The sequence below is a fragment of the Pteropus vampyrus genome, unplaced genomic scaffold (genome assembly GCF_000151845.1).
Source record: "Pteropus vampyrus isolate Shadow unplaced genomic scaffold, Pvam_2.0 Scaffold109, whole genome shotgun sequence".
In the NCBI taxonomy this organism is placed as follows: Eukaryota; Metazoa; Chordata; class Mammalia; order Chiroptera; family Pteropodidae; genus Pteropus; species Pteropus vampyrus.
The window spans coordinates 5,909,661-5,922,395 of NW_011888890.1; the positions used below are offsets into that span (position 1 = coordinate 5,909,661).

Below are 12,735 nucleotides of genomic sequence, written 5' to 3' on the forward strand. Positions count from 1 at the left end.
AGATACAAATGTGCCAAAAATATTTTTTAACAGGTTTCAAAGATGAGTGTATATAAACATGGCAGAACTGAGTTACTTTAAGAGAAATAGAACTATCTGAAATTAGAAGGGGATTTATTATTTCTGCACTTAAAAATTAGAAGAGAGCAAGAGTATAATTTCTAAAAAATCAACAATGTAACTCTTACCCTGGAATGTTGCGGAAAACTCATTTTGCTGTCTCCATGAATAGTAGATAAGTTTTTCCGAATTTTCTTATCAATTAAAGTTACATTTTGACGATATTCTGAAGATATTTGCTTTATTACCTAAATTTTAGGTCTGAATTTTATTAGTGTAATAGCATCCTTTCTTATTAATCTTTTTGTTTGATCATTTCTCATGTTACCAAGTTTCTTGGTTAGTAACCTAAAGAAAAAAAAAAATCTTTACATTGCCAAATCATAGTTTTTGCCACACGATTTAGTTACAAAAATAAAAATAGCCCAAACTACATATATACATTCCTAGTTAAACTACACAGATATTTTAGTTAAACCACATACATTTCTGGCTTAATTAGAATATGTGGATTAGCAGTTAGAAATTTTAAAAAGTTTTAAATTTTGCAAACAATTCCATATAAGCATTCTCTTTCCCTTTTACCTATAAAGTTCAAAACAACAACAACAACAACAACAACAACACAACTAAAAACACACAACTCATCAGTCACCTAATGTCCAAAATGACTTAGAAAATTTTTCCGTATTTAAACATTGAGAAGTGGACTAGACGACAAATGCTTCAAGGACGGTTCATGCCAATTAGCAAGAATCATAACATTATTGAAAAAGTACACTTGTCCTCAGGGAGGATGCTTCAGAGAATTTACAAGGAGCATGGCTGTATTATCATTTTTTAAAGGAAAAAATAGTGTCTTTGGATAGAAAGAAACAATGTAAAAAATCCCCTTTTTAAAATGCAGAAATAACTCTATTATCAATATGCATTTACATTACTGCCCAAAAGAATGGGTCTGGAAAGACTATTTTCTGTACAGACACTAGTTAATCTCTGTATGAAAAGACAGCATCTGGCATGGGAATAAATGAGGGAGATACTGGTCTGTTAGCACACATAGAGACTTTCTTAAGGCTGATCCAGTGAACGAACCTTTGGATCCAGAAGTATTTCTTCGTTTCTTTTCTTTTCGGTTGAGTTCCTAGCAAAAACTTGAAAGATGAGCTGTTCTCACTTTGCATTTCTCCATTTATGGAGAGGATGGAATAATGACACCAAAAGTACTTTGGTTTTGTTTTTCGTTTTTTTCTTTAAAAATAATTTGCTTTCTTTTGCATGCCACAGGACAGATTTCTAGTTTCAAAACAGTGTACATCAAGAACAAAAATATCCCCCCTCCCCAACCATCTTTATTTTCACCAATACAAGAAATCCTTCTGGAAACATAAGTAAGTGACTAAACAGGTTTTGAACCACTGAATCTACAAGTTAATACATAATCTGTTATGGCAGAATAACCAAGAATTTCCCCCAAAGAAAGATTTTAATTTTCCAAATATAAAAGAGTCTAAGAGGATCATAAGTGAACGAACAAAAACCTCATATTCCAGGTTTTGTAGTAAAGATGGAAAACACACTGGCAGCTGAAGAAAGCTGAAACTCTTACTAATAAATAGATCCAAATTAAGAATTTCTACAACATTTCTTTAGAAAACAGAACCAGAATTCCTTTTTTAAAAATGACGATCCTGTGGAATGCCTTTACTTTCATATTCATCTAATAGTATAACAGGAAAACAGACACAAGAATGTTGGTGACAGCTCAACAATGCTGGATGCAGGACATTTACATGTACACTTTTGTTTAAAAGTCCTACAGGTTTATTGACTAAGGCTAGACAGCAATTCATATGATCCTATTTGGTGCTTTTTCTACCATGGTCCAAGATCATTATATGGATACAGCCAAGGACTGGGCCCCAACTTTCAGGAAAGAGACCACAAAGAAGAAAATCAGGGTGGTTATTTGGTCCCCCCAGTTGATCATTTGTGTCCTGTTACTGGAAAAACAAAAGGTGGAAAACACAGACTGCGACGAGTTAAAGGAGTTGGAAAAAGTCGGTGGAGAGTGGCATGGTCTACAAGTAAGGTCACTGGGCTTGGGATGGCAAGGGCGCTGCACTGAAAGAGCATCCGCGGGACCAAGTACTTATAATGTCTTGTGGTGTCATTCCCTCGACAACTTTAGGATATCTGTATGCAATAATAAATAGATCAGAGTTATGTAATAAGGCAGTGTGTTGAATATGCATTCGTCCTGTGGAACGAACCACCACAGAGAGAGATACGTGATACCATACACATTCTTTAAGTTTTCTTGTGTTTGTTTGATTTGTTTGTTTTCAAGGCTATCCAGGCTAACTCTTCCCGAGGATTTCCTTGGAGAGAAGAGTGGTCCGCTGAGGCTGGTTTGCTTTTAACCTCTCCTTTATCAAGAGATGATGACTGGCTTTAAAGAAAAATAAAGCTGAAGGTTGTTTGATTTTTATTTTTTCCCTTTTGGTTGCATCGTTCTGAGTGTTTTCATATAAACAACAACAAAAAAAATCACAACCAAAAAAAAAAAAAAACCAATAGTTTTTGATGCATCCAGTTGTTGTATCCTCAGGATGTTCCAGATGTTTCCAGGTAACTCTGTAGTTTACGAACGGTGGTTTTGTCCAGCGAGCAAAGGTCAAAATCAAATGTTGTATTTGTGATATGAAAGTGTCCAGTTTCTTCTATAAGGTTCACAATCTAGAAGAATAAAGAAGAGAAGTAAGCAATAGACATCAAAAGGAAAAGAGAGAGAGATGAAGGGGGTCAAATATGGAATCAAGTGATTAATATTCTCATTTATAGCAAGAAGGTCCTATACAATTAATGGCACCAAAGAACCAGTCAATTTTTAAGCCAAAGGATTATTAACCCTTTGAAATTCTAAATGAGAGCAGATTACCTATTCTCATTACTCATATCCTTTAAACTGGTTCATGCTTTTAAGCCATCAACAGACTGTTTTACCATATGGGTAGAATTGGGTGGTTTGGGGGAGATATACTTTCAAGACCCCTTTAAAAATTAGTTACTGACTCAATGGACAGTAATTATACTTAGTAGATGTAAGGAAATTCCAGCCTAGAAATAAAACTCCTAATTTAAAAGTATACACGCAACACGCATACACGCATCCATACATATATGATCATGAACATTTTTCTTAAATTATGGGTGACATTTTTTAAAAATACAAAAACCCATGAAGAAAAAATCTGAAGTCACCTACAATCCCACCCCTTGGAGAACATGGGTAGTGACTGGAAGAAGACTTCAGGGACCCTGCCAGGGGGTGCTGTAACTGTTTTGTAGTTTGATTTGGGTGCTGGTTATAAAAGATGCATTTACTTTGTTAAAATTCATGTAGTTGTACATTTTGTTATATTTCAACAAAAATGGATAAAAACCTGTATTTATCACTTATAGTCATGTTCAGTTGATTCCCTTGGGCATTTGGGGGTGATACGTTTTATCTACTGAAACGAAGGATGCCTTTGGCTCCCCGTTTGGAATAGTTGTACCTCATTTCTTATTGTGTTGGCTCCGACTTTCAGAAAAATTATAAACAAAAGTTGTGACAGAAGTACTGCTGTCTGGTTCTAGCTTTCAGGAGAACGCTTCTAGAATTTCAACTTTAAGAATGATGTTGGTTATTGGTTTGTGAGAATCTTTTATCATGTTACTTGTCTTTCCACCCCTATTTTACTAAGAATTTTATCAGCAATGGGTGCTGTGCCTGGGTGGTGCAAAATTTATTGTGGGTAAAATGGGATGGAGGCGGTTAATTATAGTAAGCTTTGTGGGGAGAGAGAAAAATCAGTGTTAGATTGAAAGAAAAAATATTTATGCAGAGAAAACAATAGGCAAACTCTTCCACTTATTTTTAGTTGTCTCTATTACTCGCATTCTGTCACTTACTTCTGATTCTCTTTGGTTCAATAATCTTAAAAAAGAGAATAATTTTAATTATTTAGCCTATTCATCGATGACATTTTAGATTACCTAATTTCAGACTGAAAACAGAAACTTTTGACCTTCTCTTCTTGAAGTTAGTTTTCTTTAAAAAATAGTAATTTGTGAACTATTCCCTATGGGTCAGTGGCTATCAACAGAAAATGTGCTCCCCATTCCTGACATATTTGACTTCCACAGAAGCATAAAAGGCATATTGAGGCTCATCCAATTAGTTGCACAACTCCAGACTGAGCTATTATTGCCTTATTCAATCTCTGAAACTATTACTTACAGATATAACTATGGGTTTAATAATAAAACAAGTTATTTCCACTGCAAAACAATGACAGAGACAACTGCCTACCTAATATCCATTTTCCCATTATTGATTTTCTGGGAGTGGCAACAGGCCCAGCTCAAACACTTGCCTCCTCAGACCCACTTGTAGCACTTGGCAGATACTGCTATTTACAATTTGTCAGAAGTCACTGGGCTTTCAGGAAAGTTTTGGCACAGGGTAAGGACAACAGGCCTCTGCCTTTTGCCCTCTGCCTGTCTTCCTGTCTGGAATGAAGATGCAATCCTGGAAGTGTAGTGGCTATATTCCCCTCCAGAGGCTGAATGCAAGATGTGAAAGATGGCAGAGCAGGAAGGCAAGGAGTTTATGTCCTCAGTGGCATCTTTTAAGACGTCGCACTGATCTGAAATTACTGACCTCCAGGCCTGTTATTATATGGGGGTGTTTGGGGTGGAGAGAGAACAAGATCTTATTAACACTAAAAGATCTAAAATGGTCCCTCATTTGTTTTATTAGTCAATAGTTACAGAGCTGTGGATAAGTCACACACATATATCTACATACACACAGAGACACATATCCAGCTATGTCCACATACACAAACCTTTCGAGGCAATCAAATACTACATATTTAACATCGATTGATTTGAGTACTTTCCAGAGTAAATTATCTTTTTGCTCCATTGTACAGAAATAGTATAGACTGAGTGAAAATGTGTAAACTTCAGGATAGACACGAATAGCTTCTTCAGAGAACTCTTTCAGGATAGAAACACATAGCCTTTCAATTTATACAATGGAGACAAATGACAATTATTCCAGAGTGAGATCTCTCTCCCCAGCTAGCTGGCCAGTAGGTAAGTGACAAAGCATTTGGAATAGAGTCCTGAATTTGGCGTATTAATTTCTGACTCTGCTCGCTATTTGAATGGCATTGACAGAACATTCTAACCTCTGAGCCTCGGGTTCCTTATCTGTAAAATGGGACAATGCCACCTGTTCTACCATCATACAAGGTTGTGCAGAGGATCAAATAAGATACGATAAGTGAAGCTTCTTTATAAACTGTATATTGTTATACAGACCAGGGTAACATGATTACGATTACCATATAAATGTAAACTTATCCTTAATTATCTGGGAGGTGACTACACCTCCATGAATTACCAGATCCAGCGCTTTTTGTTGGCCATTTTATTAGCACTGAAACAAATGAAGCAGGGAAAACACCAGAAGCTAAAACTCAGAATTTTTTTTTTTTTAAATAATTATAAGAAAAGTTTTCAGAGGGGAGGGAAGAAAACAGGGAAAACAGTAAATGAAGGAAACCAGCTGAAATGACAAACTAAAGCCACGATGTGGGGGTAAAAGGAGGACAGCCCTACATTTTCCCTCGAAAATGACAGGTAACTTACCCTTTTAAGAAAATAGCTTTCTGTGACTCAATAGAGCTAATTACTTGACAGTAAGTAGAAAAGAGCAGTAAAAGTAACTTCTAAAAAAAAAGCTACTTGATTTTAAAGCAAATAAGCACATCTGCCCACTAGAAAATTCAGCCTAGTCATCTCACATGTATTGGAATATCCTGTAGGTTTCCCGTGCTTCAATCACAGTCCTCTTACTTCCTCCACAACCAGCATGTCCCACCCTGCCTGCAGCCACAAACACACAAAGATATAAGGGGAACTGATCAGTCTAACTAAATGAGCCCCGCATTTTTATGGGAGCCTATAAGAATACATCAAGGCAGATGCAGAGACAGCCTTAAAGCAGAGGTAGTGGCAGCAATTGGGGTGTTCGGGACTATTTGCCAAAGGGAATAGCATTAATGATTTGAATTATTAGAGCATGTACCTAAGTCCTCAATTAAGTAAAGACTGCATAAAGAAAAATAACTGTGTGTTCCTTTCCAGGAATCCTGATAGTTAGAACATCAGAAACACAACGTTAACATGCTTTACTCCAAAAACACAAGCCACAAAGCTAAAAACAGCTCATTTATCCCTGAAGGCATCACCCTTATTTTCCACGAGAATCCCCTGCTCTGCTGATGCAGTGTGGCTCTACCTCGGTGTTGGTACCCTGCATCACACTGCAACATGAATGCCTCTTCAAAGTATGATAAAAGATAGAGTGACAGAGATAAGAGTAGGCAAAGGCACAAAGTATGCTCTCGGAGTGGAAAGGGAAGAGTATGTAAACTGCTTAACTCATTCTTTAGATGATGGTGGTTGTGAAAACTCTAGTGACAGACTATTTCCCACCATGTCAGCCTTTTAGGGGGTACCATGCAGGCTGATTGTTTGTTGCATCTGCCTAGAGTGGAGTCACGTCTGGGGTAAGTTAGGTCTTCCGGTAGAATGGCCATGGCTGTGGATTGAGGTACACTGTCTGGCGTGTGACAACATGTACCCTACCTTGGGTTAAGAGACAAGCTATCAGCTTCTAACCTTCAAGGGACTAGATAATATGACAGGCAATTTCCCAGGATGGAGACAGTCATTTTCAGCAGAACATTTCTCAGGGAGAGATCTCCGTATTGTTAGAAGGAATACTTAGATACTCTACTTATTACCCATCTTCCTAAATATAATTCTAAAAGTATAATAGCTGTTATCTAAATTGCTAAACTGTCTAAGGAAGCCCAGGTTTTCCTCAGAGTTTTTTCCCTCCTAAGTAGGATGCAAATCCAGAATCAGAGCTAAATTGCTAAGGAGTTTTGAAGTGTTCAATGTCCCTTTGTGAATACTCTGGAACATGCAATTTAAAGAAGAATCAAATTGTTAGGCAGTCCTGTAACTGCTATCTCTTGGTTTGACTGTTTCCACTGTCCTATATTTTTATCTTATGGAAAAGTGGCTTAAAACACAGGCTCTCTTGAAGCAATGCTTTCCATTCATTAAACTAGATGCTGGGCACCGGTACTCCATGCCCCCAGCATAAGACAAAGATATTAACCACTTTTTTTTTTTTTTGAGCCAAATAAAAGTGTCAGAGTGGGCTGAATGCATTTAATAGAAAAAGACCTAGGATGTGATCCTGGGCTCCCCAGAAATTCTGTCTCGGGTGTCAGGTCTGCATGGTGGAGAATATGCAGCAGACATGCGGAACACATTCCATAAGGTGAGGCGCTCTCAAGGTGAAGAGTAACATTAGTCCTCCACAGTGCTAGGCTTTATAATAGGAATTAATTAAGCAGTAAACTGTGACAGGACATGCATCATGGTATCATAATCACAAGCCTCAGCTGCATTACAAGGCAAAAGGCCAAAGATGGAGAGCTTTCAAGCAGCCTGGGAATGCAATTAGGGTGAAACGCTGTGCACCCTCGAGTGCCTTTATGCCAGGTTAAAAATTCATAGAGATCACTCTCACCCTTTAGAACACTAAAATGATCCACTTCGAGGGAATTGTCCAGTAAGTCATCTTCTCTCAGAATTCTTTCAAAGGTCAAAATAAAGGACAATGTGAAATTGGGAATGCTGATGACCCCCCAAGGTAAAACTGTGCCTAGTAGCCTCAACTCGTCAGCTGGGCTTCCTTTGTGAGAGTGTCCTAACCCTGTCCGAACATCTGTCTCACTCACTTGCGAGACTCACTATTTGGGCCCGGCTTGTGCATTAATAGTTTTACTGGACAACTACTCCACAGTGGTTCAGAGCTGGCCTTTGGAAAGGGATGGGGAAATCGGCTATAGAGCTACCATAACCATTTAGTCAATTAGCCCCAAATAACTAGTAAATGACAGGCTGAACGATTTTCAGTTCTACAGAAGAAAGCTGGGAAAAAAAAATATATAGTAGCAAAGTCTCAGGGTAAGTCACTCAAAGCCTGCTCTCCTGCCCATACTCACTTAAATGGAAATGAAAGAAATGCAACTTATCCCCAATTAAGAATCACAGGTCTTTAGCCTTTTGTTCAAATCTGAAACTCTAGAAGGGTTAAAAAGCTTATCAGACCAATCAGGAAACTTGGCAAGTTTGAGAGTGTGTATTTATAGATTTAAGCAAAAATGTACACAGAATATAAATGTTACCATCAGCCATTAAATGTTTTTTAAAAAGTAACACACACAGCTGGGGTAGATTAAGTACTAACTTCAAGTCATTTGAAAGTAGTAAAAAAAAAAAAATTTAAACAGTAAATTAATCTGCAAACTCACTCTGGAATTTAGAACACAACCTTCTCTTTGGGTGTTAAAGAAAAAATATTTAACCAATAGCCACTGTTAATGCAATGGACACACGTAACTGTATGAAAACTAAAAACCACCCTTCTTATCTTCTCAAAACATCAAATTGTACTAATAGAAGTTTCTCCACTCTACAAGTATTCCACAGTTGAGTTCATAATAATAGAATGTATGTTGTACAAGATAAGAGAAATGAGGGAAATATTTATTTTCCTTAGAATAGCATTGGCAAAAGGTTACTAAATTGAATCACAAATGTTTACAACACTTGACTGAAATTCTTATCACTGTTTTCCCATGAAATCAGAAGCCTGGCCCCAAAGGTTTCTACATTCCAACCATCCCCTCCCTCTGCCCACATCACAGCATCAGCTGGCTGAGGGATCAGCACATTCCATTACCATCACCTCCTCAAGTCCCAGTCTTAACTGCCAACAGCACCAGAGAAAGGAGACAATCAGCACAAAGCTCCAGCACAGACTTGCAGGTGGCCTTGGAAGTGAGCACCCTCCCTAAATATAGTTGACACCTGAACACAGGGGTTAGGGGTATTAACCCTCTTGCACAGCTGAATATCCATGTGCACATTTTGACTCCCCCAAAACTTAACTATAGTCTCTCAGTATCTACAGGAATTTGGTTCCAAGATCCCTTGCAGATATCAAAATCCACAGATGCTCAAGTCCCTCATATAAAATGATGTAGAACAACACATACAGTCAGCCTTCCGCACCCATGGATTCCCAACCACGGATCAAAAACAGCATTTTGATCCGTGGTTGGGTGATACAAAGAGCCAACTGTATATTAAAAAAAAAAAAAAAAAAAATCCACATACGAGTGAATTGGCACAAATCAAACCTGTGTTGTTCAAGAGTCAACTGTACTTCTTCAGGTGGCATCAACCCAGTTCTGGCAGTGTGGGGCTGGTGCAGACTCCAGGTGCTACGGCACTACCCCAGGACAGACTAAGCCTTGATGCTTCTGGAAAGGGTTGTGCTAAAAAGCATTTCTTACCTGCTGCAGAATGTGTCTTTCCCGCAACGTCATTAACCTTCTGTGAAGCTCTACCAGTTCATCTAGGTATGCCTGAAAGGAAAAGTGTCCCCCGAAGAACAAGCATGTTAGGAAGCAATTCAAAAAGAGAATAAATAAATAAGAACATATAAGCAGTGGCTAGAGGTTCCCCATTCTACTCACACCCCAGGTTGTGTGGACTCGATGCCCAAGGCCTTTGCAGAACAAGTCTCTCTTGGCCAACTATTACCTTGATCAAGCCAGTTTTTTAAAAAGGGGACAATTCTTGCATTTATTTGCTCTCAAAAAGATTTAAGTAAGCAGATGCACTCCTCCTAACAATGCCTCTACAGAGAGAAGGGGAACTCAATGGTAAATTGTGAGTTTAAGCATGGTATCAAAGTCTACTTTCTTCTTTTTATTCTTCTATCTTAGAAACTTTTTAACTAAGAGTCTAAGTTTGAACACAAAGTATCAGTGCACGTTACCAGTTATATCGGGATTAATTCTTTAAAAAAAAAAAAAAAAAGCCTTCCTGGTTGTCATATCTAACATCGCTAGTGAACAGCAAATGTAAGTAAAGTGTCTTATGAAAAATAGAGATCACTATCCAAATTAGCATGTGGTTTGTCAAGAGCTCCCTTGAAAGAACAGAGGCAACCTCTCCTTCCACATGCTCAGACCTACGACTCTTTGTCAGTATAGCTGAACGGGTGTTCCTAGTGTCATTTGCAATGAAGGCAAAGGAAAGGTTTGTGAAGCATTAGCCAGACCTGTCCCGACCCTGAAAAACATGTTAGGACCCTGCCCACACCAGGAGACTAATCCCCAGTAGGTCTTGCAGTCCGACTTCAGATGCATGATGCGCACTTGGGGAAAGCACTCTGACTAGGATCAGATGTCCTCCCCACTTACGTCTGATCCCTTCATCTTCTAACTCTACCACAGATCTCTTACCTCCCAATTCAATATGCCTGAAATTCCTGGGCAATCTAGGCATCAGGGCAAATGCTACCACAAGGCCAAACTTAGTTCTGGAGATATAAGCAAGACTGGGAAAATAAATTGCTCTCAGGCACTTCTAATGAGGAAGGGAGACACAAAGAAACAGACATGCCAGTGTCGTAGCACTCATAGTAGTGGACTGGAAACCTACCTTGTCACATTCACCATTCTTTATTTGCTTATCTGATTTGCTTTGCTTTATTGGACTTTTCACTTCGAGAATCTAGGGATCGAAGAGAACACTGTTAAATTTGATTTCAAGTACTTCTTACCTAATCAGCCACCTAAACAAAGGCACTTATGGATGAAATGTCATAAAATAACATCATTTTCCACCTAGCCTTTTACCTTTATACAACGTCTTTTCTTCTAATCTTACTTTTTCTTGGACAATAAATTACATCAAAAATGCTGAGTCAGGGCGATAGAACTTAAAAAAAAATGTGGACAATAAAGAAATTGATCTAAGCTTCCAAGGATGCTTCTCCTTTGTGACAACACTCTCACACATATGTACAGCAGCTGAGTTATACTGGATTATAGTTCCCTCTGGCAAGAATTTTTTTTCTTATTCATTCTGCTGTTTCAGCATGATTACCAGTGCATAGTACACTAGAGATGACAGAACAAACACTCAAATACCCTTTTTAGTATCTGACTTTCAGATTCTAAAAATTACTCATATCCACTAACTTGATGAAGCTTTAGAAATAATGACAGCCATCAGTGACACTAGTTGTTCCCAACCTGGGATCCTCCAAATCAAGAAATAAAGAGTCAGAACTTTCTTCTGTGTTTCAAGAAGGGATGGGTTTACCCATGATAAGATAGCAGGTACCTCTTCTCTTATCTCAACCAATTATAGCTTAGTTTATGAATAGTAGTTCTGTATACTGTTCAGAAGCTTCTCTGGGGAGCTAGGTTTCTAAGTAATAAAAAAGAAAACCAAATTATTATTTAATAAATAGTTGATTTATTAGAATCTTCAAAATGGAGATTATGAAGGAAATATTTTTAAATGGCCCTTGCTTAAAATGGCTGAGAACGACTGAATTTATTGTTCAGTATTTATAAATGTATATAAACATAAAAAGCAAAATAATTTGTCTTTTTCATTATAACCTTATTATCAAGTGAGTTGTTATACTCTGAAACTAACATTAAGAAGGAAAATGCCAAATCAAGCATATATTTAAAAAGTCTCATATTCCTACTGCTCTGCTCTTTATCCATTTTCTGCCCTAACACACATACACTTTCTCTCTCTCTCTCTCTCTCTCTCTCTCTCTCTCTCACACACACACACACACACACAAATAGTTCTTTTCAAAGGTCTACCATATCCCATAACACAAAAAAAATTTTTAAAAATGAGTTCACTTTTAATCTGTAGTAGAAAAAGCACTGATTGGGCTCAGAAATCTAAGTTCAGGTCCTAGCCCTATTATTTTACATGTTGGGGGCCTCAAAAGTGAGATGAAATTAGAAAGATGAATGAGATAATGTATGGATTCCCATTTGGCTGTCAAATTTTACACTACTAAACATTTTACTTTTTGAAGATAGAGCCATGACACTCTAGAAAAGACTAAATATTTATATAAGTATTTTCTTTTGAATTTAGAATAATGCATGGGTTATGAGTGAGTTTCTTTCTAACAGTCTTTCTTAAGAATTGCCTTTATTTCTTCATTTTTAAGATTAAGATAACCAGATGACCAATTTGACCAGGCTCACTTAAAATATAATACTTTCAGCAACACAAGGGAATTACTTAATAACAGAAGGCAAATTGTTTTTATTTAAAAGGCTTCACTGTAAAAGAACCAAACACTCCACTACATTCAGAATTTCCTTCTCTACTATTGTTGTTGGAAAGAGACCTCAAGGGAAAACTGCGCTCAGAGACCTAGGAGTAAGTAGGTCAGTAGATGGCACTCCTCGCCAACTCAGATGTGGGGCCAGGCAAAGCAGAGCCGGTCTGCTGAGATTTCAGGCAAGAGAAAGAAACAGTGCCTGCCTACTTGCCTTGTGCATTAGAAAACTGAATTTTGTTCCCATATCCCACCCTGTCCCCCTAAACCCCAACTCGCTGCATTCTGGGGGTCAAAGTAACTGAGAACTCTTGATTTGCAATGGAACTTTGCTAACTAGTTTTAGAGAGTTCTAC

General features: G+C 37.8%; 1 protein-coding gene across 3 annotated transcripts in view; it reads right to left on the reverse strand.

Annotated features, from left to right (window-relative positions):
* Positions 1 to 284: 284 nt before the first annotated feature.
* The window catches only part of MLLT3 (MLLT3, super elongation complex subunit), a 238,100-nt gene continuing 225,649 nt past the window's right edge, over positions 285 to 12,735 (reverse strand). For all 3 annotated transcript variants that reach the window (XM_011365354.2, XM_023533722.1, XM_023533724.1), the window contains 3 exons: positions 10,717 to 10,788; positions 9,561 to 9,632; positions 285 to 2,799 (listed from right to left, as the gene is read on the reverse strand). In XM_011365354.2, the coding sequence (XP_011363656.1) occupies positions 2,668 to 2,799; positions 9,561 to 9,632; positions 10,717 to 10,788 (276 nt within the window). In that variant the 3' untranslated portion in view covers positions 285 to 2,667. The remainder of the gene's footprint in view (positions 2,800 to 9,560; positions 9,633 to 10,716; positions 10,789 to 12,735) is intronic.